Genomic DNA, 24378 nt, shown 5'->3' with positions numbered 1-24378 from the left:
ATAAGGGAGTTCTATGGATAGTTTTTTGAGAAACCTCCACACTGTTTTCCAGAGTGGCTACACCAGTTTACATTCCCACCAACAGTGTAGGAGGGTGCCCGTCTTTCCACACCCTCGCCAGCATCTATAGTCTCTTGATTTGTTCATTTTAGCCACTCTGACAATGCAATGAATAATTCTAGTTTATGTAGTTTCACAAGTATATTTCGGGTCTATGTAAAAATAGTAAGTGTATTTACATTTTTATTGATACCCTGAATCTGTCTTCATTTAAAAAATTATTATTTTTGGAGTCTAGGTGTTTATCAATAAATTACAGGGCACCTGGGTCACTCAGTCGTTTGGGCATCCAACTTCAGCATAGGTCATAATCCTGTATCTGTGGGTTCAAGCCCCATATGAAGCTCTGTGCTAACAGCAGAGCCTGGAGCCTGCTTTGGATTCTATGTCTCCCTCTCTCTCTGCCCCTCCCCGGCCCTCATTCTGTCTCTTTTTGTCTCTCAAAAAATAAAATATTAAAAAATAATAACAAATAAATAAATAACATTGCGAGAGGGTTTCTTGCATCATCATATCATGATAATCTCATGGGCATTGTCACTAAAAATTATTACCAGTTTCACAATTCAAGACGACAATATATAAGAAAATCAGAATATCTCAATACCTCTAATGTCTCATTTCGCCACAAAGAACAAAGGACAAAAAGTCCCTTGGTAGCTTGATTAGAGAGAGCTTTGCCAACATCAATATTTGAATTGTCCCTTAGTTTCAGAGCCCAGGCCCTGGGGCAGTGAACCACTGAAATTTAGATATGCTTTTGTTTTGTAAAGCAAAAGGGTAACTGTGAAAAGGGGGGACTTCAGAATAGTAGATCTTTCCCAGGAAAGGGGAAATATGGAAGTTGATGATCTGGAAATTGACTTCCATAAAACTATCTGTGTCCTGGCATCCTTAGAAAACCTTTGTGTATCTCTGAGAGTACTTTTTACCTGTAGAAATAGGTTAATTTCAGTGAAAAGACTTCTGACCTAGACTGTTGCAGTAGCTTCATAACTGGTCCTCCGGCTTCTACTCTTGCTTCCCTACAGTGAAGTTTCCCCTTCTTTAAAAATGTTAATCCAGTAAAGAAATGGGCAGAAGACATGAATAGACACTTCTCCAAAGAGGACATCCAGATGGCCAACAGACACATGAAACGATGCTCAGCCTCACTCATCATCAGGGAAATACAAATCAAAACCACAGTGAGATACAACCTCACGCCATTCAGAGTGGCTAAAATGAACAAATCAGGAGACTATAGATACTGACGAGGATGTGGAGAAACAGGCCCCCTCCTACACTGTTGGTGGGAATGTAAACTGGTACAGTTGCTCTGGAAAACAGTGTGAAGATTCCTCAAAAAACTATCAGTAGAACTCCCCTATGACCCAGCAGTGGTACTGCTAGGTATTTCCCAAGGGATACAGAGGTGCTGATGCATAGGACCACATGTACCCCAATGTTCATAGCAGCACTGTCAACAATAGCCAAATCATAGGAAGAGCCTAAATGTCCATCAACTGATGAATGGATCAAGAAGATGTGGTTTATCTATACAATGGAGTACTACATGGCAATGAGGAAGAATGAATTCTGGCCATTTGTAGCAAAGTGGATGGACCTTGGGGGTGCCATGCTAAGTGAAATAAGTCAGGCGAAGAAGGACAGATACCATATGTTTGCACTCATAGGTCTAACAGGAGAAATCTAACCGAGGACCATGGGGAGGAGAAGGAGGAAAAAGAGGTAGGGAGAGGGAGGGAGGCAAATCACAAGAGACTCTTGAATACTGATAATGAACTGAGGGCTGAAGGAGGAGGAGGAAAGGAGAAGGGGATGATGGTCATGGAGGAAGGCACTTTTGGGGAAGAGCACTGGGTGTTATATGGAAACCAACTTGACAATAAACTATATGAAAAAAATGTTAATCAGATCATGTCATTCTTCTGTTTACAACTTTCTCAGGCTATCCACCATACTCAGAATAAAACCCAAACATTTCACCATCGGCTATTTTTGCAATAACTATCTCTTCTTTCCAGAATGCTTATCCCCTAGATAATTATTGACTAACTCCCTTATTTCATCTAGGTCTCTTAAATTTTATTTCCTTAACATCCTGTATGAAATAGCATCACCACTATCCTCTGCCCCACATTTCTTACTGATTCCTTTCTTGGTTTTCTGTATTTTAAAGCTGCCTGATATTCTATTATTTCTTTATTTCCTTCTTTATTTATAAAAATTTTTTTACTGTTTTTATTTATTTTTGAGAGAGAGAGAGCACATGAGCAGGGGAGGGTCAGAGAGAGAAGGAGTCACAGGATCTGACGACAGGCCCCAGGCTCTGAGCTAGCTGTCAGCACAGAGCCTGATGCGGGGCTCGAACCCACGAACCATGAGATCATGACCTTAGCCGAAGTCAGACACTTAACCGACTGAGCCACCCAGGCACCCCTCCTTCTTTTTTTAAAAAAATATTTATTTTTGAGAGAGAGACACCAAATGAGCAAGATGGGGAAAGGGAGGAGAGAAAGGGAGACACAGAATGTGAAGCGGGCCCTAGGCTCTGAGAAGTCAGTAGAGAGCCCACCATGGAGCTCGAACTCATGAACCACAAGATCATGACCTGAGCAGAAATCAAACACTTAGCCAGCTGAGCCACGCAGGTGTCCCAATATTATATTATTGCTTCAATTTCCCTCCCCAGACAGAATGTAAACTTTAGAAAATGAAACCACTATCTCAAAAAGATATCTGCATCCCCATGTGTACTGTAAGACATGGAAATAACCTAAGTGTCCATCAAGAGATGAATGGATAAATATATGTAAATGGAATACTATTCAGCCATTAAAAGAAGAAAATTTTGCTATTTGTGACAAAATAGAGAAATAAGGGTATTATGCTAAAGGAAATAAGTCAGAGACAATCACTGTATGCTCTCACTTGCATGTGGAATCTTAAAAAACTATATATTCTATAGAAATAGAATAAATTGGTGATTTCCAGGGGTTAGGCCATGGGGGAAATGGGCAAATATTTGTCAAAGAGTATAAACTTCTAGATATGAGTAAGTTCTGAAGATCAACTATACAGCATGGCAACTACAGTTAATACAATACTGTATTGTATATTTGAAAGGAGTTAAGACAGTTGGTCTTAAATGTCTTCACAACACACACACACACACACACACACACACACACACACACACAAAATGGTAATTACATGAGGTGACAGATATGTAATTAACCTCAGTTTGGTAATCAATTTCACAATATGTAAGTGTATCAAGTCATTATGTTGTATGCCTTAAATGTACACAATGTTATATATCAATCATATCTCAATAAAGCTGGACTAAAAAAAATATAAGCTTCATGAGATCAGAGACTCTCTCTTGCTACTGTTCTCTTAATGTTTAGAACACTGCTAAATCAATGAAATACGTATTCTTTCATATTTCTACAAGGCCTTATATATAAAGGTCTTCATTCCTACCTTGTTTGTGGTAGCAAAAAATAGGGACAATATAAAAATCAGAGTAAATACTTTCAATGAAACATGATGCAGCTATGAAAAGAAGTGACATTATCTTGATGTGCTAAAACAAAGTTTCCAAAGACACACTTATTCCACCCAAACTATGATGCCATTTGATGTAAGATGTACCTTTATATTATTACTACCAAAAAAGGGAAGGCCCAAGGTGGAAGTCTAACAGGAGATGACTATTTAAAGCTGGATATGAGTAAAGAGAAATGAACTCACAACACAAAAAGATACAGCAAGAAAACTTGCAGATCTCAATCCTGAAAATGAATAGAAAGAGAAAAAAAATCCCTGAAAATTTAAGCCACAACCCAATTCATGTGGATTTGTTGTCTGACTCATACCATTAGTGTGTCCAAAAACTCACAAGCAGAGAATTTAAAGTATCAGGTTGTGAGTAAGCTCACGTGACTGACAGAAGTAAACATCCTCTCTAGAAGAAATGGATGTCAATCCAAGACTATGGTGATTGTAAGATGATATGCCTACATCTCAATTTTACTAACGTGTAAAAAGATGAGTATCCTAGAATATATTAAATATAGTATCATTAGGTGATAAATAGAAGGTGCAGGATGCTCTCACCTGCAGGGAGAAGAGGGATGTGTGTATATTCCTTAATGCTAAGACAATTTATGAAAAAACATGCAATAGTTCTTCTAATCTTGAGTAAGAGGAAATTTTCCAGTTTTTATGCTATTTTAATTTTGTACCATGTGCCTATCTTACTTTTCCCTTAAAAATCTGTGACAAAACAGAGAATAAAATATATCTTTCAATGTTTTATTAACTGTACTTACAGACTCAATTCATCCCCCAAACCACAATCTTTAAGAATGGAATAAATAAAAAGGGAGTGATTTACTCCTTGAATTTGGTCTCAAATTTCACAGGCTTACTATCACAATTCTCTAAGTGATATAACATTCTGAATAAAAGAAGACAGTAGTATTTATGTAGCACCCATGCATACATAATTAAGCACCAAATCATTTAGAACAATGGGTTTTCAGATTGAAAACAAGGCCTCCAAGATTTCACAATCTAAAGCCAAAAATGAAAACACACGCAAACCAATGAACTATTACAGACAAATAATTGTAGTCTTCCAGAATATTTTGATGAGAATGTGTCTTGAGCCTTCATAAATTTTGTTCAGTTATATCCAGAGTCCTTAAAACAATATCCAAGTGACTGAAGGCAAGTGACTGAGAGAAGCAAACACAAAGGCACCCAACAGTATCTCTTGAAGAAATGCCTAATTGTATAAATATTGAATATACACATTTAGACAAGCATTATCTTTAAATAGTCAAAGCCTGAGGTGTTTCTAAATGGTGGCAGGGTAAATGGGGTTTCACATATTCATCAGACAAATATTGATTCAGTATCTTCTATGTGCCAGGCACTGAGCTAAACACTATGAACATAAAAATGAAGGACATGGTCCTGACCCTGCACGGTTCACAATTATAAATTCTTACAATAAAATGACATAAAGGTTAGGGTTGACGTATGTACAAATGCATGTGCTATGAGAACACAGAATAACTGATTCTGCAAGAAAGAATAGTAGAAAATTTTAGGGAAGTGATTTTTGAGATATACCTTAAAGCTGGCATTCCAATCCCAAATCCCTACTGGGATCAGGCAGGTTAATAAAGTAACCTGAATAATCTGAGTTTGGTCATAGTCAGGACTATGGAAATCTGGAGAGTCTATGCATTTCTACAAAAGGGGGTGCTACTGCTCAGTCTAGCCAACTGTCCTAGATTTCAATTTTTCAAGAATAGGTGGATATGTTACCAGGATTTCAATTTTTGAAGAATAGGGAGAAATCACATTTTTGTCTAAAAATAATTTGGGAACTAATTAAAAAAAAACTTTTCAGGTTAAACAAAACATGCTTAGAGGCTAAATCCAGCTTGCCAGTCAAGAGATTATCATCTTTTTTTTTAATTTTTTTTGATGTTTTATTTTATTTTTGATACAGAGAGAGACAGCATGGGGGGGGGGGTTAGAGAGAGAAGGAGACACAGAACTGGAAGCAGACCCCAGGCTCTGAGCTAGCTGTCAGCACAGAGCCTGATGCGGGGCTCGAACCCACGAACGTGAGATCTGACCTGAGCCGAAGTCAGAGGCCTAACCGACTGAGCCACCCAGGTGCCCCTATCATCTCTTTTAAAGTATAAATCTACTGGGGGGGCCTGGGTGCCTGAGTCAGTTAAGCATCCTACTCTTGGTTTTGGCTCAGGTCACCATCTCACAGTTTCATGGGTTCGAGCCCCCACATCAGGCTCTGCGCTGACAGCACAGAGCCTGCTTGGGAATCTCTCTCTCCCTCCCTTTGTGTCCCTCCCCCACTTGCACTGTCTCTGTCTCTCTCAAAATAAATAATTTAATTTAAAAAAAATGAAACTAAAGTATAAATCCAGTCAGTGAAAAAGAGAAAAAGGAATTCTAGACATCCCTAATTAAATTCAAATTTCTACAAAGTACAAAAGAAAATCAAGTATGCATTACTATACAATTCATTTAAAGACTTATTATCTTAGGGTCCACTTTTAAAGTTTTGTAACTAAATTTTTGTGTTTATCTGGAATAAAAAGGGGTTCCTAATCTAACATTTTCTAGAGCACAACTAATAAAAAGCCCCAAATTTAGATACATGTAAAAACTAAAAACTATTTTTAAGTTTTTGTAAAACTAGAGTATCTTTTTATGTTAAGTGCGAAATATGTACTGTTTTGTAAAGAATTACCCATAATTTAAATATCACTAATATCTACAAAGTAAGCTTAGTAAACCCTATAAACCGTGATAAAACTAACTAGAAAATGTTTAAAATTTCTGTTCAGTGCTTATAAAACTATTTTGAGAAAATAATTTCTACCTACCTTTTTTGCTTTGGGACCCTGAAAGTTGGAAAAACAAAAGGATTGATAAATTCTTTAAAACTCAGATATTTTTTAAAAAGTACCAAGATTATGTAAAATGTGAAAATTAGGAAAGCATAAGGAAACTGTACCATCTTTGCAACTTTCATGTAAATCTAATATTATCTCCAAATAATGTCTTTTAAAAAAAATAGACAAGCAGGTGTAGGAAAACTAAAGTAGTTCACACACTGAAACATCTTTTTTAAATCATTCACTCTTTAAATCTTACACTCTTTCTTATGACAATCACTCCATCATCTATGCAGAATGACAGGACTTACCCCTACACAGAGTAGCAGTCAGGAAAGTGCTAGTTTAAAGGTTCCAAAGAACAATAAATGATTAAGTACTGGTACTGATGTCAAGTTTGAAAGTGTGGAAATGATCTCATAAATAATCTTTCTGTAATTAGATTGCTAAATTTATAGAAAGAAAATCAGTTATTTAAAGCAAGCAAATCTATGATAAAATGATTCTGTTCAGCACTGTGTCTTAATGCAGATCTATTTTTCGGAAACTATTTTGGAAAGCACAGTATTTCAATAAATATTTACCACTAGCATTATCATTACAAGTGATTGAATAACACTACTTGTAATTTCCTGATTAAGCTCATGTGTCCATTAAGTTTTTGATAAGGAATCTATAAGAGATCATGTGACTATATGATTATACACTTTCCACATCTGAAGATATACACAGGAGAAATTATGGGTTCAAGGTATAAGATTATCACTGTATTAAATATAAATGTTAAAATTCACATGAAGCAGATTTTATCTTCTTGGAAAGTACATTAATTCATTCAACAGATATTTAAGATTTTATTTGCATACAAGGTGCTCTGGGACACCAGAGATTGCTATAAAGCAGAATGGTAGAGCCTTTGCTCTCATATAATTTTTACAGTTGGGTTCTATATTTTTTATACTATCAATTAATAGTTAATACACTTTCATCTTGAAATAACTACTATACAGCAGAATATGCAAACAGTATTTCTCCTGTTCCCAAGTAGCCATATTTTAAGATGAGCAAATTATCATCTCTTATTAGTGCTTTTAATATGAAGCAGAATTGGGATTAGTACTTATCCTAACCCCTCCTACAAATCATAAAAAGAGCAACATGTCTGGGGAAATAGGTTCTATTTACATAAATGGGTTAGAAAAAACCTTAGGGCAGAAAGCCACCACCACAGGGCAAAAGCGCCAAGGTTAGCTAGGGAGATAGTGTAATGGGATCACAAGTAACTTGTTTTATCACTTGCAGGAAATTACTTTCCATCTGACACCAATATACTATTGTGCTTTGATCACAAACTCCACTTGCTCCCCAGACTCTTTGCTTCTTAATCACTCAAGTTAATGATTACTATCTGATTATTTTCTTCACGTTCATCATGTGTGTAAGATGTTGTGCGCTCAATAAATACGGAGACGAAAACCCTTCTTCGGGGCTCCTGTCTCCTCCTGGACATTAGCCTTTTTTGTATTCAATTCTGTGTCCACTATCTTGCTGGACAAGAGAGAACTCCAGACTGTGACAATCATGTAATATAGTACAGTGGACCCTGAATAACACAAGGATTAGGGATGATGACCCCGATGCAGTCAAAAATCCACATATAACTTTTGACTCCACTAACCTTAACTACTAATTGCCTATTGTTGACTGTAAGACATACTGATAACACAGTTAACACATATTTTGTATATTATATTTATACATACTGTATTCTTACAATAAGCTAGAGAAAAGAAATGTTAAGGAAATCATAAAAAAGTACAGTAACATTGCTGTACTATATTTATGGGGAAAAAATCTGCCTATAAATGAATTCCCGCATTCAAAGTGGACCATTGTTATTCAGGGGTCAACCATAGTTCTCAAAATTCAGAGGGCATAAAAGTCACCTGGATGATTATTTTAAAAATGCATATTCCTTCAGTAAAAGTGTACACACTCCCCCGTCCCCATTATAATTCAGTAGATATTAAGGACTGAATTGCATCCCCACAAAATTTATATGTTGAAGTCCTATCTCCCAGTACCTCCATTTTTTAGCTTATTTGAAATTAGGATTGTTGTTGATATAATTAGTTAAATTAAGGTAAGATTATAATGGAATAGAATGACCTTTAATCCAATATGACTGGTATACTTATAAGAAGGAGAAATTTGGATACAGACATGCACACACAAAGAACACCATATAAAGAATGGGGGTATGTTGCCAAGGAACTATCAGAGCTAGGAAAGAGGTCTAAACAGATCCCTTTCCGGCAACTGCAGAGGGAGTAAAACCCTGGAAACACCGTGATATTAGATTTATCAGCCTCCAGAATTGTGAAACAATTTTCTATTGTTTAAGCTACTTTGTTTTACCTGGCAGCCCTAGGAAACTAATACAGTAGACTTGGAGTCCAGTCTATTTCTGGACTCTGTATCTTAACAAGTATTCCAGATGTGGTAAAAGTAAATGTTCCAGGGACATTTTGAGAAACCCTGCTAGAGGGATGAAATTTATGTTCCATTAGAAAATAAATTAAGGGCTTATTCTTCCCTCAATTTTTCACCAGTTTTAAGTCAGTTTAAAATCCAGTCATTTATTTCCTGGTATTCCAGACATGAATGTTCTCTACTCCTATTTCTTTCCATCAATTCTGGAAACTCATATTCATACTTTAAAATACACTTTGAAAAGAATTGTTCTTCCCTTTCTTTGTCTTTCCCCACCTCAATTTCATCATTTCCAATTAATCTTACTCCATGGTAGATATTTTAATTGCTACAGTTAAAAACCTGTATTATTAGTTTAGCCTGTCTCCCATTGCAGGGAGGGGTTGCAATATTCACTTTAAGATCCTTGACTTGTAGCCTAGTTTCAAACACAGAATGTAATCTGTATTTCTCCTTAATTAATGAATTAAATAATTAACTAATTACATTTTCTACTTCCTTTAGTTTTAACCATAGAAGATGGAAGTCCCATTTAAGAAAATGGGGTAAAAGTTAATCTCATAGCGACAGGGTTGGTCTCCGTTCTTGGAAAAGACATGACACCTGAGGAGTGCATTAAAATAAAACAAGAAGCTTTATTGTACTTAATATCAAGGAAGCTGAGTAACTTGCATCACAAAACAATTCATATTTCCACAACAGATCGCATAAAATAACTTTTCAAAGAAGAATAAATTGCTATAGCTTTTAATTTACTACCGAGGAGGCACAAAAATAGATTTTTGCTAAGCTGCCAATAAAAAAAATAGCTATTTAATGGAAACGTCTATACTTATTGGAAATTACCAGGTTGAAATCAATTCTTAAACTTAGCAACAACAATGCCAGATTAGGACACCATCTGACCGCAGTGGCCATGCCCTGTTTGCCGAAACCGGTTTGGGTCTTTCATCTGTCCCTCTTCTGAACGGAAAGGCCACGGATCAGAAGGCAGATTCCCCACAGAAATAGGGGTTCTTTAAACCAACCGGCTCCCCTCTAAAATACGACATGCTCCTATTATATCATTTAACACGGTGAATCACTGCTCGCCCCTCCACCACTTCCCCAGCTCACCATGCTGCAGGAAGCACAAACTCGGTAGTGGGCCAAATCTGAGTTTAGAGTTGTGAGGACAAACGCTCCCGGGTAGCTAGGACGACAAGCCCCGCCCACCTGCGCCCTAGGGCAAGAGCGCAAATCCTCGCGAAGGGGTCTGCGCAATCGCACTGGGGTTCTTCCGGGCGGCTCCCCGCCCCCTTCTCTGACTGGCTGCCCCCAACACGCCCTGCTCGCGGTTGACCGAGCCTGGAGTCGAAGTGGTCGGGGGCTCTTACGGCTGTGGAATGCCGGAAAGTGCGTGAGTGCGGCCACCGGGGCGTTTTATTCTGTTTTTCAGATCCTGGGGTCTGGAGGCCGTGAAGTATGCTCTGGGCAGGGACTACCGGGTGTAGCAAAGGGTTTCAGAACGTCTTCCGACATGGACAGTCTCTCTTCCTCACAGTTTCCCAGGAGTGTTTTGAGGCAGATCTTTCCGTGAGGGTTTCTAGAAGGAAGGGAGCCACCGGCTACGCCACTGGGTTAGGTGGCTGACACCCAGGTGGGCTGGGTGGGGATAGGGCTCAATTTAGAGAAGTAAATAAATTAGTTCCAAGAGGGTTATTTTAAAATTAATGACCTTCCTCTGCACATGGTTCAGTTTACTTTCTGTGCAAGTCATGTATATGCCGATTTTCCTAAGAGCAGCTCTAAACAAGAAGTGGAAATTATTTGAAGCAAATCCTGGATAAAATATTTCTTACCGTTAAAGGTCGCTGACTCCCAGAAAGTCTCATTAAGTTACTCGCCCAAGGTCACAGGCTCATTGTACTAGCCAGTAGCACAATCTTCAGAATTTTAGTCCCTTCCCAATATGAAGAAACATTATCAATTTACACCCACGGGGAAACTAGAAGAAATTTTGTGATTAAGAAATCAAGCTCCAGCCAAATTTTCGCCCAGTTCTGACTTTAGGGCCCTATTTTAGCGTGACAAAACATGGAATATATTTTTTAAAGTTTTTATTTATGTTGAGAGAGACAGAGGCAGCATGAGTGGGGAGGGTCAGAGAGAGAGGGAGACACAGATTCCGAAGCAGGCTCCAGGCTCTGAGCTGTCAGCACAGAGCTCGACGCTGGGCTTGAACCCACAAACCGTGAGATCATGACCTGAGCCGAAGCCGGACGCTTCACCGACTGAGCCACCCAGGCGCCCCGGAATACTTTTAAATCGTTGGCACCATTTCTTAACTCTGAATTGTAATGCTCTCTCTCCTACAGCTTCATTGATTAAATGTATTAGTAAATAAGTATTACTGAGTTAGTCCTATGGGTTGAGGTCTTATTATTACCATTTTAACAAAAATCCGCTTTTAAATTATGACATTCCATCCCCAAGCCCCGTAGTTAGTTTCAAAACATCTTAATGTCGACTTCATATAGAGTTATGAAGGCATTTGATAGGAAAGTAAGCTTTTGTTTTAGTGTTTCAGTCAAACTACTAATGTTTATGCTATAAAATCTCAGTCAATTCAATTAGGGTTGATGGGCCTAAGGAGGTGTTAGTGGTAATCCCAAATTACCTTAAAATGGTAGGCCTCTAAGGGAGACGACTTGCTCAAGCATTCACTCTAGGCCACCTCCTTCCTAGGGGGGAGGAATTGCTCTGGATGTGTGAGAACACAGTAGACTGTTCTAGGGGTCGCTGTGCTATAAAAGATTATACCGGTGAGCTTGGTTTGTCTCAGATTTCTCTTGCAAGTTGCCTAAGTGTAAGGGCGATTTCCTGTTCTCTCTTCTTTGCCTTCAGACAGGTGTAATATCCACCCATTCTGAACATATACAGAAACAGCTCTCTTCAGCTCACTTCTATAATCTGGCTTCTAGGTGGGGCTTATCCAAGCCAAATACCAATCTTAGGGGGCAAAAATCTTCTTGCCACCTACCTCTGTGATAGCATATCCTTTGGTACTGGCATTAAAGTTTTCTACGTGAAGCTTTTTAGGCTTAGTTTGGTGAAATGCGTTTCAGCTGTTTGAGTCAAATCTAACAGAACCTTGTAAATAGTAATATCACACTGCTGTTCTTTGCCAGTTTTCCTTCAGCTTTTATAGCCATCTGAACTTCATGAGGAAGAGTGATTAACAACAGCTTTGGTGACCAGTAAAATGACAATTCTTAGTTAACCCAGGAGTGGAGTTGGTTAAATCTGAACTCCTCAGTCCACAGTTACTGGAAAAAACCCATCAGTGAGGATTGTACCTTCTTCCCCTTGCCTACCACACATATTCTCAGAATGGTAGGGCACTTCTCTCAGTCCCTAGAAGTTTGGCTCTTCACAAAGAGCAGTAATCTCCATGACTTCACGGTTAAGCAGCAGCCCCTGGTCCCTGCTGCACTTCAACTTCACCAGTTGTGAACCCAGGGAGACCTCTTTCTCCAAGTGGCTACTCAAATGCCTAACAGTCAACACAAAATAATAATGATTAACTGCCTTAATTCCTGTAAGTTAACGTATCAAAGAATGAGACAATTTTACCCTAATCTGGCTACGTTTTTTGCCGGGTAAATCCTTTATTATGTATAATTTGTAAACTAACAAGTCAATTTAGTCCATATTTCTACAAGTTTTTACAAATGACAAATTGTGAGTTAAAGCTGTGCTCCTTGCCAGAAAATTAAAAAATCTATTGCTTGCAGTTTGTATGTCTATGTAGACTTAGAATCATTTTTAAAGCGCAGGGTTCTGAAGAGCCATTCTTCAGTAAGATTAAACCATACTGGAAATTGGCTCTCAGCAAAAAAAAAAAAAAAGAAAAAGTTTTAAAATTGGAATTACATATTAATATGATAGATTAAATATACCCATCTAATTTCATTACCTTCCAAAACTCCACTAAATCTTCAGTAAAGGGATATAAAAAATAAATTGGAAAAATGAGAGAGAAGAGAGAAGATGACAACAGTAAAATTTTGGAAGCTGCAAACCAGTTGAATGAATGTGACTCAACACACCAGAAGAGCCTGATTTATACTGCATAATTTTCAAAACGGCCAATGGAATTGGAAATGAGGAATGAAGTAAATCAAACCGATTAAGTGAAAGCTCTTTGAGAAACACCTCTGGAGGGACCACACCTCCCACTCCTTACAGAAGGATGGAGGTTTATTTGACAAAATAATACTATTCTGTACACAGGTGTCTTCAGATATACTAAGTACGACAATCACACTGGAAACAGAAATTAAGCAAATTTGGTGTACATACTGTTGAAGGTCCCCATTCTTCTTCCACTTAAGACTGAGTAGGCGGGGCGCCTGCGTGGCTCAGCCGGTTAAGCCTCTGACTTAAGCTCAGGTCACCATCTCACGGTTCCTGGGTTTGAGCCCCGCATTGGGCACTGTGCTGACAGCTTAGAGCCTGGGCCCTGCTTCAGATTCTGTGTCTCCCTCTCTCTCTGCCCCTCCCTGCTCATGCTCTGTATCTCTCTGTCTCAAAAATAAATAAAATATTAAAAAAAAAAAAGACTGAATAGGCAAATCCTCAGCAAATTGGAAGTTTCTTCTCTGGGGAATCTGTCTAGCCCAGGAGGAATGATCTAACACTTTGACTTCAGAAGCTCCCCAACAATGACCCACTCAGATCATCCTAAGTGAAGCTCAGAGTCTATCAGTTGCAACCATGTATACAAATCTTTTAAAAAGCTATTTTTGTCCTTTCACTTACAAAAATGGACAGAGAAGGATTACTAGACTTCGGAGGAAAGCTCAGAAGCAATTCAGACAAAAGCAGAAAAAGCAATTTGGAGAAAGACAAAATTGCAAGAAAGCTCAAAGAGAAAAAGAATTGTTCTGCTGCACTGTATGTTTGCTGTGTGAATTAGCTCAAAAACTACTAGTGAAGAGGGGAATTACAGAAGTATTAAAATGGAAATGTTTGTTCCTATGTGGTTTTATCCCCTTAAGAAAGAGAAGCCAGAGAATTAGATTTATGAACTTCAGCAAGAAATGAAAAGGTTTTCCTTTAGCTGCCATACTTAAAACTTTTTCAAACCTTATATTTTGGGGGGCACCTGGGTGGCTCACTTGGTTAAGCATCCAACTTTGGCTCAGGTCATGATCTCACGGTTCTGAGTTCAAGCCCTGTGTCAGGCTCTGTGCCAACAGCTCAGAGCCTGGAGCCTGCTTCAGATGGCGTCTCCCCCTCCCTCCCTCCCTCCCTCTCTCTCCCTCTCTCTCTCTCTCTCTCTCACACACACACACACACACACACACACACACACACACACACACACAAATAAAGAAATTTAAAGTAAGTGCTTACACTCAGGGCTCTCACAGCAGAGAGGCATGCCAGGTTTTATGCAACTTGACTGCTGGCCAGTTGAACCACCTACCCTAACTAGAAGCCTTGTGGTTTAGATAGATCTGTTTCCATGTCTATTTCACTACCTCCTAGCTCTATTCCTAACATTTTGCCAGCATATTTACACCAATTTTTTAAAAGTTTTACTAAGGTATAATTGACATACAGTAAGTTATACTTTAAAATGTTAATAGTTTGATAAATTTGATGTATCTATACAATCATCACAATCACAATCATTAACATCTCCATCCCCAAGGATTTCCTCCTACCTTCTGATCCCTCCTGTTCTCCAGCCCCTTGCTCACATTCTCAGGCTACTCTGTTATTTCTGAGCATTTTAAACATTTCTGTGGTAGTCTCCAGCTATTCTACAAAATAAATAGCTTGTGATCTTCACAAGTATGAAGTTCATAGAAGTCAAGGAAACCCTGAGGATCTGTTTCAGATTGAAAGGTTAAGAGATATGAAAACTAAATTCAGTGTGTAATGTTTGGACCTTAAAATAGGGTACCTTTGGAATGACTGCCAAACATGAAGGGGTTGTGGATTTCAGTCGTAATGTAGCAGCATCCGTTTCCTCGTTCTGAGAGTTGTACTGTCCTGCAGGAAAATCCCCTTGTTCACAGGAAATGTACTCTGAAGCTGTGCTGTCCAATATGGTTGCAACTAAGCCACACCAATAGCACTTGAAGTGTAGCTAACATGACACATGGAAATAATATTTTGGGCATAAACAAAATATATTATTAAAATAATTCCACTTTAATTTTTTAAAGTTTTTATTAGAGAGAGACAGAGAGAATATGAAAGGGGGAGGGGCAGACAGAGACGGAGACAGAAGATCAGAAGCAGGCTCTTTGCTGACAGCAGACAGCCAGATGCAGGGCCCAACCCCACAAACTATGAGATCATGAGACCTGAGCCAAAGTCAGATGCTTAACTGAGCCACCCAGGTGCCCCTGTTTTATTTTTTAATATGGGCTACTAGAAAATGTAAAATCACATAGGTGTCTTGGATTGTATTTCCTTTGAATGGCACTGTAAAGGATTTACACTAACGTATGTTAGCAACATTCTCTCAATCTCAATTTCTATATATTCTTACTCTCAAAATCTTGTTCAGGAAAAATGGTACTAGTATTATGTTGCAACTTTACTGCAAGACTGAAATAACTTCAAAATAATTCTGCTAATGAGGGACATAAAGTATGAAAGTTTTTTTAGGTCACTGGAAAAATAGGACTCAATTTTAAGGAAGGTTACAAATGACATGAACATTTACTTTGGGCCTATTATGAACTAAATGCTTAAGGTGTTAGGAATTTTACAGTTTAATCCCCACAACCATAACAAGTACTGGGATTATTTTCTATGTTTAGGCAATCATGTTGCCTTTAAGGAGCCACCTTTCCCTAATAGCAGTAACAAGTTACACACAGAGCAGCACAGTCTACTTCACTGGATGTGGCTTGCTTCTCACATACGTACCTGCCAGGGTTGCTCAACTAGCCTCAACTGGCCTCTTTACCACCACTCTTCCTGCCCATCCACCATTAGTCGAGAACCTTGACTCCCACACTCAGCTTCTACTCTTCAACCTCTCTTAGGACAGCACCCTCCTAGATATGATCAGACCTCCTCCATGTCCTCCAGACATACTTGGCCTTGCCTTGAGAGCAACATAGACAGTCTTTCGACGGTATGGAAACTGAGGCTCAGAAAGGTTAAGTAATTTGTGTAACGTTATGCAGCTGGGATTTAAATATTCATTTCACTCTGTATAAAAGGAGGTACACCTACATATCCATCTTTGACAAGTCATTTTCTCTCTCATCCTTTTTCCTTCATAGGAAAATCCTCTTCTTACATTTCCCCCAAGAGATCTTTGTTCTGTAGAACACATATCTTATCTGACATTTCATAGCTATGTCAGTGCCTGGAACATAAAAGTGCTCAAAAAGCTGAATGAAAAACAAAAAGTTATCATATTCCCAACATGTACAAGCATTCTGCTTTGATTCTAAAAGAGACTACAATGCAGTTATTTACAAAAAATTTTTTTCTTTAGGTATGTTAATGTATAAAGGCGGATACTTTTCATAATAAATGAAAATGGCCAATTCTTTAAGAGGAGATGTACTGAACCTTTATAAAAATGTAAGTACTTATGTTGCCAGTTTTATACATGTTATTGAGATACATATTGTTTAGAAATATGTAATTTTTCTTTTTTAAGCTGCTGTATCTTGGACGAGACTATCCAAAAGGAGCAGACTATTTTAAAAGGCGTCTGAAGAATGTTTTCCTTAAAAACAAAGATGTGAAGGACCCAGAGAAGATCAAAGAACTTATTGAACGGGGCGAATTTGTAATGAAAGAGCTAGAAGCCTTATACTTTCTTAGGAAATACAGAGCAATGAAACAACGCTATTATACAGATAACAACAAATCTAACTGATTACGATTACTATAATTTGACTGAAATTCAGTGTCAGCTATTTCTGTATACCAGATACGATAAAAATAATTGTACATTAAAATGGCAAGATATACAGGTTATGTAAAAAATACCTGCGCTGTCTTATTGAAATGAAGTAGGTTTCAATTTCTAGTCACAGAGAGCTTTATCAGCAACCTTTTATGCTTAATTTTTATAAAAATTTAGCAGTACAGCCAACTACCAATTAAAAATTAATGAGCACCCATTTTGAATGAAAATATAGTGCACTTGAAATAATTTTAACTTAGTAAGTTTTTGCCAATTATTCTTAGCCCAGTTCTCCATTTTACTGACAAGAGAATGCCACTTAATACACATTTAACTAAACAAAATAATTTCTCACATTAATCCGCCTTAACTTTTAAGGAATATCACCTTATTTTTTACCCTATTTGGCACTTAATTAACAGCACACTTTCAAGAGTCACTACAAAGCAGATAGCACCTGGCAATGATCTAAGTATAGTTACAGAAATCACATGTGTATGGAGTAGGATTATTTCTGATCTTGAGGTAGGCTGCCATTGATTGGCATTACATACATACCTATTTAATATCTTCCATTTAATTTTGCTGCTGGTTCTCATTGGTTCTTAAAACAAGTCACCTGTTGTATATCAATTACTGATAAAAAGTAATAAAGAATGTTATTCTATTCTTTCATCATAAAGGCAGTTCTGTTTTGCATCTACTTCTAAATGCATTAACATGGTAATGGACCTAAATCTAGCATGGTTTTAAGTAAACACTTAAGACCTTTACAAATGTTTATAACACCTTTCACAAATAAAGTATATCTCACCTATAAGCTGCAAAAGGTTCACTAATACACTATAGTGTCTGTGGCTTATAAACTATTCCGTATCAACTGTGAGGCAAACGTTTCAAATGCCATCAAGAAGTACACACTATCATAGTCACCATAGCTATTTTTATTACATTACAATAATTAGGAGCAGTACAGTTCATGACAAAAATATTACAAATTTCAGATCACTTCACAGCACATACTCCTATAAACATTTAAAAGTTAATTTTAATTAAAAGAGTGGTCATTTTTAAATTTAATGTTTGATATGACCAACATTCCTAGGTCAGCGCAACCAAATGATGGAAAACAACTGGATCACACTGCATATGTCCCACAAAAAAAAGCACAATGTACAAAATGTGCATGTTTCAGTTTACACTATACAAAAATAGTTAAAATACATTCCAGGTAAACATGTTACATTAAGAAATAGTACTAGTAAGAAATTGGCACTCAAAGGAAAAATGCAAAAGTATTTTCAACATGAAAACACAAGACAGTGGAATTGGAAACTTTTGGATAAAACATTACATAACCCATTTAGCTCTATGGGGAGGGCACCCTCTGTAATTGACATTTCTGCAAGTGAAAACTTTTGTTTTTTCCTAAATTCATATAAATTGCCTATCATCATCCCAAACAGGCACTTAAAACTATTAAACAAAAACAATGATTAACCTAGTTATGACTATTCAAGAACTCATGTAAATACATCTTTAGGAAGAAATCATTTTCATTTTCTGAAAGAATTTACAGCTACCAGTTGTATGCTATTCAATTTCGCAATGCAGATTTCATGCTACCCAATACTAACACAGAAATTATTAAATATAAATTCAGTTTTAAAGTAACTGATGGGGTTTAAAAAAAAACCCCATTAATACAGAGTTACCAAGAAATTATTTTTTGACAATGGAAATGACAGGTTTTTTTTGCCTACCAAAAAAACAATGTGTGTATATTGTTTAGAAAAAAATTGTTTAGAAAAAAAGGAAAAAAAATCACTGGAATACAAATGAGATGAACTTGTGCAAACTGCAACTGAACATGCCTCACAAAGTCTATATATACTAAGACAAAATTGTGCAATGGTGGCAAAGATTTTGATAACCTAGAAGTTAGGTTCTAAATTCCTATGCAGTGTGACTCAGTTAAAATAGAACCTAGAATTCCTAATTGGAAATGTTCACTGAAATTATACTACATACTTCTGCTACATTCTTCCACAAACATGTTAATGTCTAAGACTATGTAATTTAGCAAATTTTTTCAACTTCAACAAGGGTTTTTATCTTTAAGGCCGTAATAATTACATAAATTTATTCTAGGATTATGGCTCCCCTTTTAAAATCTCTACAAAAACAAACCTTTTGTCAAACCATTCAAAATTCACATAATAAAGGATAATTACCACTGCCTAAAAAAAGTTGCCCAGCTACATCAAAAAATTCAAGAGTCCTAAAAAATCCCTCAGTTATGCACTGCAATTCCTGAAGCATGGCCATTTCTTTCTCTTGTGTAGAAACAAGAGGAAGTACTATAAAGTCTTATTTAGCACAGCATTTCAGAAACTGGACTGATTTTTTACACAGAAATTTCCTTTTCTGTGAATTAGTTCAGGCATCTGGTTATTCATACCCAGATAAATAAAACTTTTAAAATTCAATTATTTAATTTTAAGTCTATTTTTAATTGTTACACAAAGAGACCAACTAGAATAATACACACTTGGGAATTTTAATGTTATTATCTGATATATGATTTAATATGTACTATTAGTTGTCCCAAGAGAATCACATAGTTATCCCAAATAAAAAACTATAGTCAAGTTTACTCCTTTAAAATGATGAAGTAAAGTGATTTATATAGAGTAGCTTGATTGAACAACTTTACTGCAATCGAGCAAAACACTTATCTTAGAACTGGAAAAAACCTTAGAGACCATATCCCTTCTTTGCAAAACTAAAATATGCATTATGTTATCTTTGGGTCATGTGCCAAATGCCTCTCCAAGGTATTACAGACCACTCTAAAATATGAGCACTACTTAAGGATAGGGATTAGGTCCCTTTTTGGGGATACCGTAATATCCCCAGTGCCTTGTGTAGTACCTGGCATCTAGTAGGCACTCAAATATTTGTTGAATAAATGAATTCTGCTAAAAAGTAATCTTCGTGCATTAAATTTTAAGGTATTTTTCATTGTAAGAAGATTTTGCTTATCAAAATAATGGAATGTATCACTGTTACCAGGGCTAGTTCTAATTTTAGGTTATCTAAGGAAATCTTTCAGTACTACCTTTATTAAATTCTTCCACCAGATAGGGTTCTGTCTACTCATAGCAGGTATGAAAAGTCCTATTTAGACACTAATGGATCAGGTAGCAAAGGGATGATGTTCAAAAGGATCAAAGTTAAATTGCTATATAGCTACCACCTAAAAATTAGCTATTAGGTTCAATCTCACTATAGTATGTCAGATTATGTTGAGCCTGACTAATGTGACTTGATGGGAAGCCTTCACAGAGATATCCAAAGCAGCAATAAATCTTGAGGTTAGAAGAATTAGAAGGATTAAAAGGAAAGCATCAAGTCATGGGGCATGTAGAAGGGTAGGCAGGCAACATGACACTAATGTGGGGGAGAGTCCTGATACCGATACTGGAGAACAGATACTCAAAAATAAACTTCACCTCTTGCACAACTTTGCCTAAGACTGGCACTGAAGATAACACAGGTAAAAAGTTACAGATTGTGCTGAGATTGACAAATAGGTATATCCTTATGTAAACTGAATGTAAATCACATAGCTATAATGCTAGCTATAGCCTCTGAGATGACTTCTTTTAACATGAAGAAATGGACAGTGATTTGCCCAAAATTGAATTGTAAAAGACGTGTAACTAGAATCTAAGTCACCTTCCTCCTAGTCCAGATATTTTCACCTCAACACACCATCTCGCTTCAGATATTTAAAAATCTTAAATGCATTGAAAGAATCATGTTATTAATTTATTCTTTAAGCATTATATATTCTTAGATATGGACCATACTTGTCAAATGTTTATGAAATGTTACTTTAGCCAGTGATGAGAACTAGCCAATACTAGAGCTTCTGAAACTTTTTCACTTCATTGTTTAAAAAAAAGTTAAAGTCTTGCCATCTCCATCCCAAAATCTCATTTAAAATAATGTTTTTAAAAAGTTTTGCTGTTGTTTTTTAAGCAAAAGTGATGTTCCCGGTCTGTCAGCAGGACCACCACATAGTGAGAATGTGTCTTATTCAAACTCTCCTAGCCCCCGCTTTTGACCACCCATGACCACACTGGGAGGCCCCAGGGATGCGGTCGGTCCGTATCATGAAACTCTTAATGAAGCTCAAAGGTTTACACAAGGCCTGACCTTGTAGCATTGGTCTCTTTAACATCTAGTAAAGCTAAATGGCCCAAATAATATTTAATGTCACTACCAGAACTAAAACTATTTTCTAAGACTGAAGTTCAAGAAAAGATTTAAAGTTACACTAAGAAAGAGCAATCTGACACAGGGAGACTATATTTAATTCCTATGGGAATTTTTTATACATGTTAAAATTTTTTCAATTATTACAAAAATTTAGTAGCATGTAAATATAGCCCCAAAATGGTTGCTATAATCCTCTTCACATACTGGGTCTGCTTTAGCAGGAAAAGCTAGAGTATTGTAGGAATTTATCTAATATGGAAAGTAAATGCCTTTTAACATTTTCCATTGCCTTGTATTTTTTTCCATTTTTTTCCATTTTTATAGAAAAAATATAATATTTTGGGAAGCATGACTGTGACAAACAGCAGTGTAAAGATGGAGAAAACCTTTATGAACAGTGTAACTTTACATTCATTAAGGGTGACTGAAACTATAAGACGTTATACCTACAAGATGAATCTATAAGAAGCCCATAAATTCATGTTCCCTCAATGTTTCAGTAAAATCAATCATGAAATCTCAACTGAAGTTATAATTAGTAATTAATTCATATATGTGACTAGATAAAACACAGAATAGGGATGATTCGAAAGCTTCATTAATTTGTTTCACACCAAAGTTCACAATTGGTAAGAAAAATAGGAAGTAACCAAACGCATGCACCAAAAACCCCAAGACAGAAATCTCAGGTGTTCATTCAGTTTCTTTTTCACAGGCATTGCTAGTTCAAAAACCAAAATTAGGGAATACTGGCACTTAGAGGAAAAAAAGTTTCCACTGTCATTTAAAATAAGCATTCAAGATAAAAGCTAACAGTTTGGATGGAGCAGGAAATTAGGTAATGCTAAAACAAATGCTAATAATTTAGTGTAATGTACAAAAATTACCACTTTTACTTAAGTATGCCTTAAGAAAAAAGTACAAATTGTATTTACATAATTATACACTTTGTCTTTGACTTCTTTTTCTTCTTTTTACCATCTTTGCTCATCTTTTCTTTATGTTTTCGAATTTCTCGAACTAATGTATAGAAGGCATCGTCAACACCCTGAAACACATAACAAGTATTAAATTGTGAATATATACGATGGATTGAGGTATAAAGATAACAGAAAGGATATATTACTACTGGAGACACTAATACTGAGAATGAATAAGGACACTTTACATTTCTCTTTAAGCAACTGAATATATATCAGAATTTGAGGATTCTTAAATGTTTTCTTCATGAATATTTCATCAATATTATAAATAGGAAAACTGATTTTTCACAAAAGGCAAAGAAAATCAATGGTACACAATCTTACATAAGCTAGCAAATACCTTTTCCCAGAACTTACTTTGCTACTCATTTTTCCATATTGACACACTTTGTTACCAAATCAAAGTGCTTTTGTGCACGTGTTTTTATGTGTGTGAATATGCATTTACACTTAATTATCCCTCAGTTTCTAGATGTTAGATATAAGCCATGCAAGTATATACTACTTTCGTAAGTACTGACAGTAACAATATTTGAGTTATGAGTTCAATACTTACTTAAATCCATTAGATTTAAATAATTCCCAAGAAATAAACAATATTCAAATATACTTACGGTTTTGAAATTATATTAAGGCATCAATTTCAATTCATATTATACAGGTTATATAAGAAAGATATTGAAAGTGACCCCAAAGATAAGACACAATACTGTGAAAAATGTAATACCTCTGACTTGTAGACAAATGACCTAAATCACTTAAATGGTGGTGTAGTTACCAATTTGGAGGAGATTCTCTTTTATTGTTGTTTTAGTTTCTGTTTAATATATTACATATTCAAAAGTTTACCATATATAGCCAAATGCTGTATCGTCAAAGAAATTTGCATTTGGTCATTTTGGGACATCTATTCCTAATCAAAGCAAGGTATATAAATAAATAATGCTGAAAGTGATTTCAAGTAGGGTAATTTTCAACCTAATAATTCATAAAGTGAAAAATGGCACTCTGAAAGTGGTAGCAAGATTTTGACCTTGAAATACCGAATTACACAATTATAGAAGTCAATTCCTGTCATGACCCCATTAAAAAACAAACATAAAAGCAAAATTAAAAAGTAAAGAGAAAAGTACGATCCTCTATGAATTTTAAAATCTGTGAGTAGTAATTCTTTTCAAAAAAGCTGTTAACCTACTGATGCTTTCAAATAGAGACACTAGAGGGAGTCCTAGGAACAGATACCCAGCAAATAAAGTTGAATAAATCAAGCCACTTTAAGAACAATAAAAACTGAATTTTTATTTATTTTAACCACTTCTGTTGAATATTCATATAAACACATTAAGTTATATTATCTTGAAAATAAATTAAAATTTTTAAAATTTATCAGTGATATATTTCTCCTCTAAAATCTTCTACAATCAATATTTCAAAATTGTAAAATTAATGCAGGCCATTTTCATTTAAGTTACATTTAACTCATTTTCATAACAGATCTAAAAGAAAAATATCATTTTTTTAAAGAAGTAAACACAGGGGCATCTGGGTGACTTGGTCACATGAGTGTCTGACTGAATTTCGGCTCAGGTCATGATCTCACAGTTTGTGGGATCAAGCCCTACATAAAGCTCTGTGTTGACAATGTGGAGCCTGCTTGGGATTTTCTCTCTCCCTCTCTGTCCCTCCCTTACACACACACTCTCTCAAAATAAATAAAATTAAAAAAAAAAATTAAACACAGAGCAGGAATGAGAGGCTTGCTCAAGGTTTAAATAAGTAGTTGCAGAATGAAAACCAGAATAGGGAAACCTGAGTGGCTTAGTATGTTGAGCTACCACCTCTTGATTTCAGCTCAAGAGCCGGACTGAGTCCCACATTCAGCTCCATGCTGAGTGTAGAGCCTGATTTAGATTCTCCCTCTGCCCCTCTTTCCCGGCTCTCTAAAATAAAAATTAAACAAACAAAAAAACCCACCAGAATTATTACATGAACAGCAGTGAAAAAAGTCCTCAATAAGACCCCCAAATTGCACTCAATGATGTTCCCCACTTTCTGAAATCACTCATTACTAGCACAACACAAAGGAGAGGAAAAGTGATAAAATATAATTTATCAGCAATACAATCAAGGTTATATATATATATATATATATATATATATATATATATATATA

At 36.3% G+C, this 24378-nt stretch overlaps 2 protein-coding genes and 1 long non-coding RNA gene across 5 annotated transcripts in view; 1 reads left to right on the top strand and 2 right to left on the bottom strand.

Moving 5' to 3' along the window:
* LOC115303754 overlaps positions 1 to 10161 on the bottom strand; it is a 30768-nt gene extending 20607 nt beyond the window's left edge. Inside the window, exons 1-2 of the long non-coding RNA XR_003914224.1 lie at positions 10119 to 10161; positions 6498 to 6515 (exon numbers count right to left, since the gene is read on the bottom strand). This is a non-coding gene — a long non-coding RNA (uncharacterized LOC115303754). The remainder of the gene's footprint in view (positions 1 to 6497; positions 6516 to 10118) is intronic.
* Positions 10162 to 10284: 123 nt separating this feature from the next.
* ETFRF1 (electron transfer flavoprotein regulatory factor 1) lies at positions 10285 to 17617 on the top strand. 2 transcript variants are annotated; one of them, XM_029953274.1, is made up of 3 exons: positions 10285 to 10401; positions 16516 to 16604; positions 16684 to 17617. In XM_029953274.1, exons 2-3 carry the CDS (start codon positions 16554 to 16556, stop codon positions 16903 to 16905), a joined length of 273 nt encoding a protein of 90 aa, XP_029809134.1. In that variant the 5' UTR covers positions 10285 to 10401; positions 16516 to 16553; the 3' UTR covers positions 16906 to 17617. The 2 variants fall into 2 exon arrangements, with proteins under 2 accessions (XP_029809134.1, XP_029809133.1); XM_029953273.1 differs by having other exon boundaries at positions 10286 to 10397.
* Positions 17618 to 17858: 241 nt separating this feature from the next.
* KRAS (KRAS proto-oncogene, GTPase) overlaps positions 17859 to 24378 on the bottom strand; it is a 33954-nt gene continuing 27434 nt past the window's right edge. For both annotated transcript variants that reach the window (XM_029953272.1, XM_029953271.1), the window contains one exon: positions 17859 to 22270. In XM_029953272.1, coding sequence (XP_029809132.1) covers positions 22154 to 22270 — 117 coding nt within the window. In that variant the 3' untranslated portion in view covers positions 17859 to 22153. The remainder of the gene's footprint in view (positions 22271 to 24378) is intronic.

The sequence above is a fragment of the Suricata suricatta genome, chromosome 10, assembly GCF_006229205.1.
Source record: "Suricata suricatta isolate VVHF042 chromosome 10, meerkat_22Aug2017_6uvM2_HiC, whole genome shotgun sequence".
Classification (NCBI taxonomy): Eukaryota; Metazoa; Chordata; class Mammalia; order Carnivora; family Herpestidae; genus Suricata; species Suricata suricatta.
The sequence above is the reverse complement of the archived record's forward strand: the minus strand, read 5'-3'. Positions and strand labels throughout refer to the sequence as shown.

Bases quoted from the DNA above. Each gene is read 5' to 3' on its own strand.
- ETFRF1 (XM_029953274.1), top strand. From the start codon at position 16,554: ATGAAAATGGCCAATTCTTTAAGAGGAGATGTACTGAACCTTTATAAA. The intron at 16,605-16,683 runs GTAAGTACTTAT...TTCTTTTTTAAG, and splicing joins TACTGAACCTTTATAAAAAT to CTGCTGTATCTTGGACGAGA.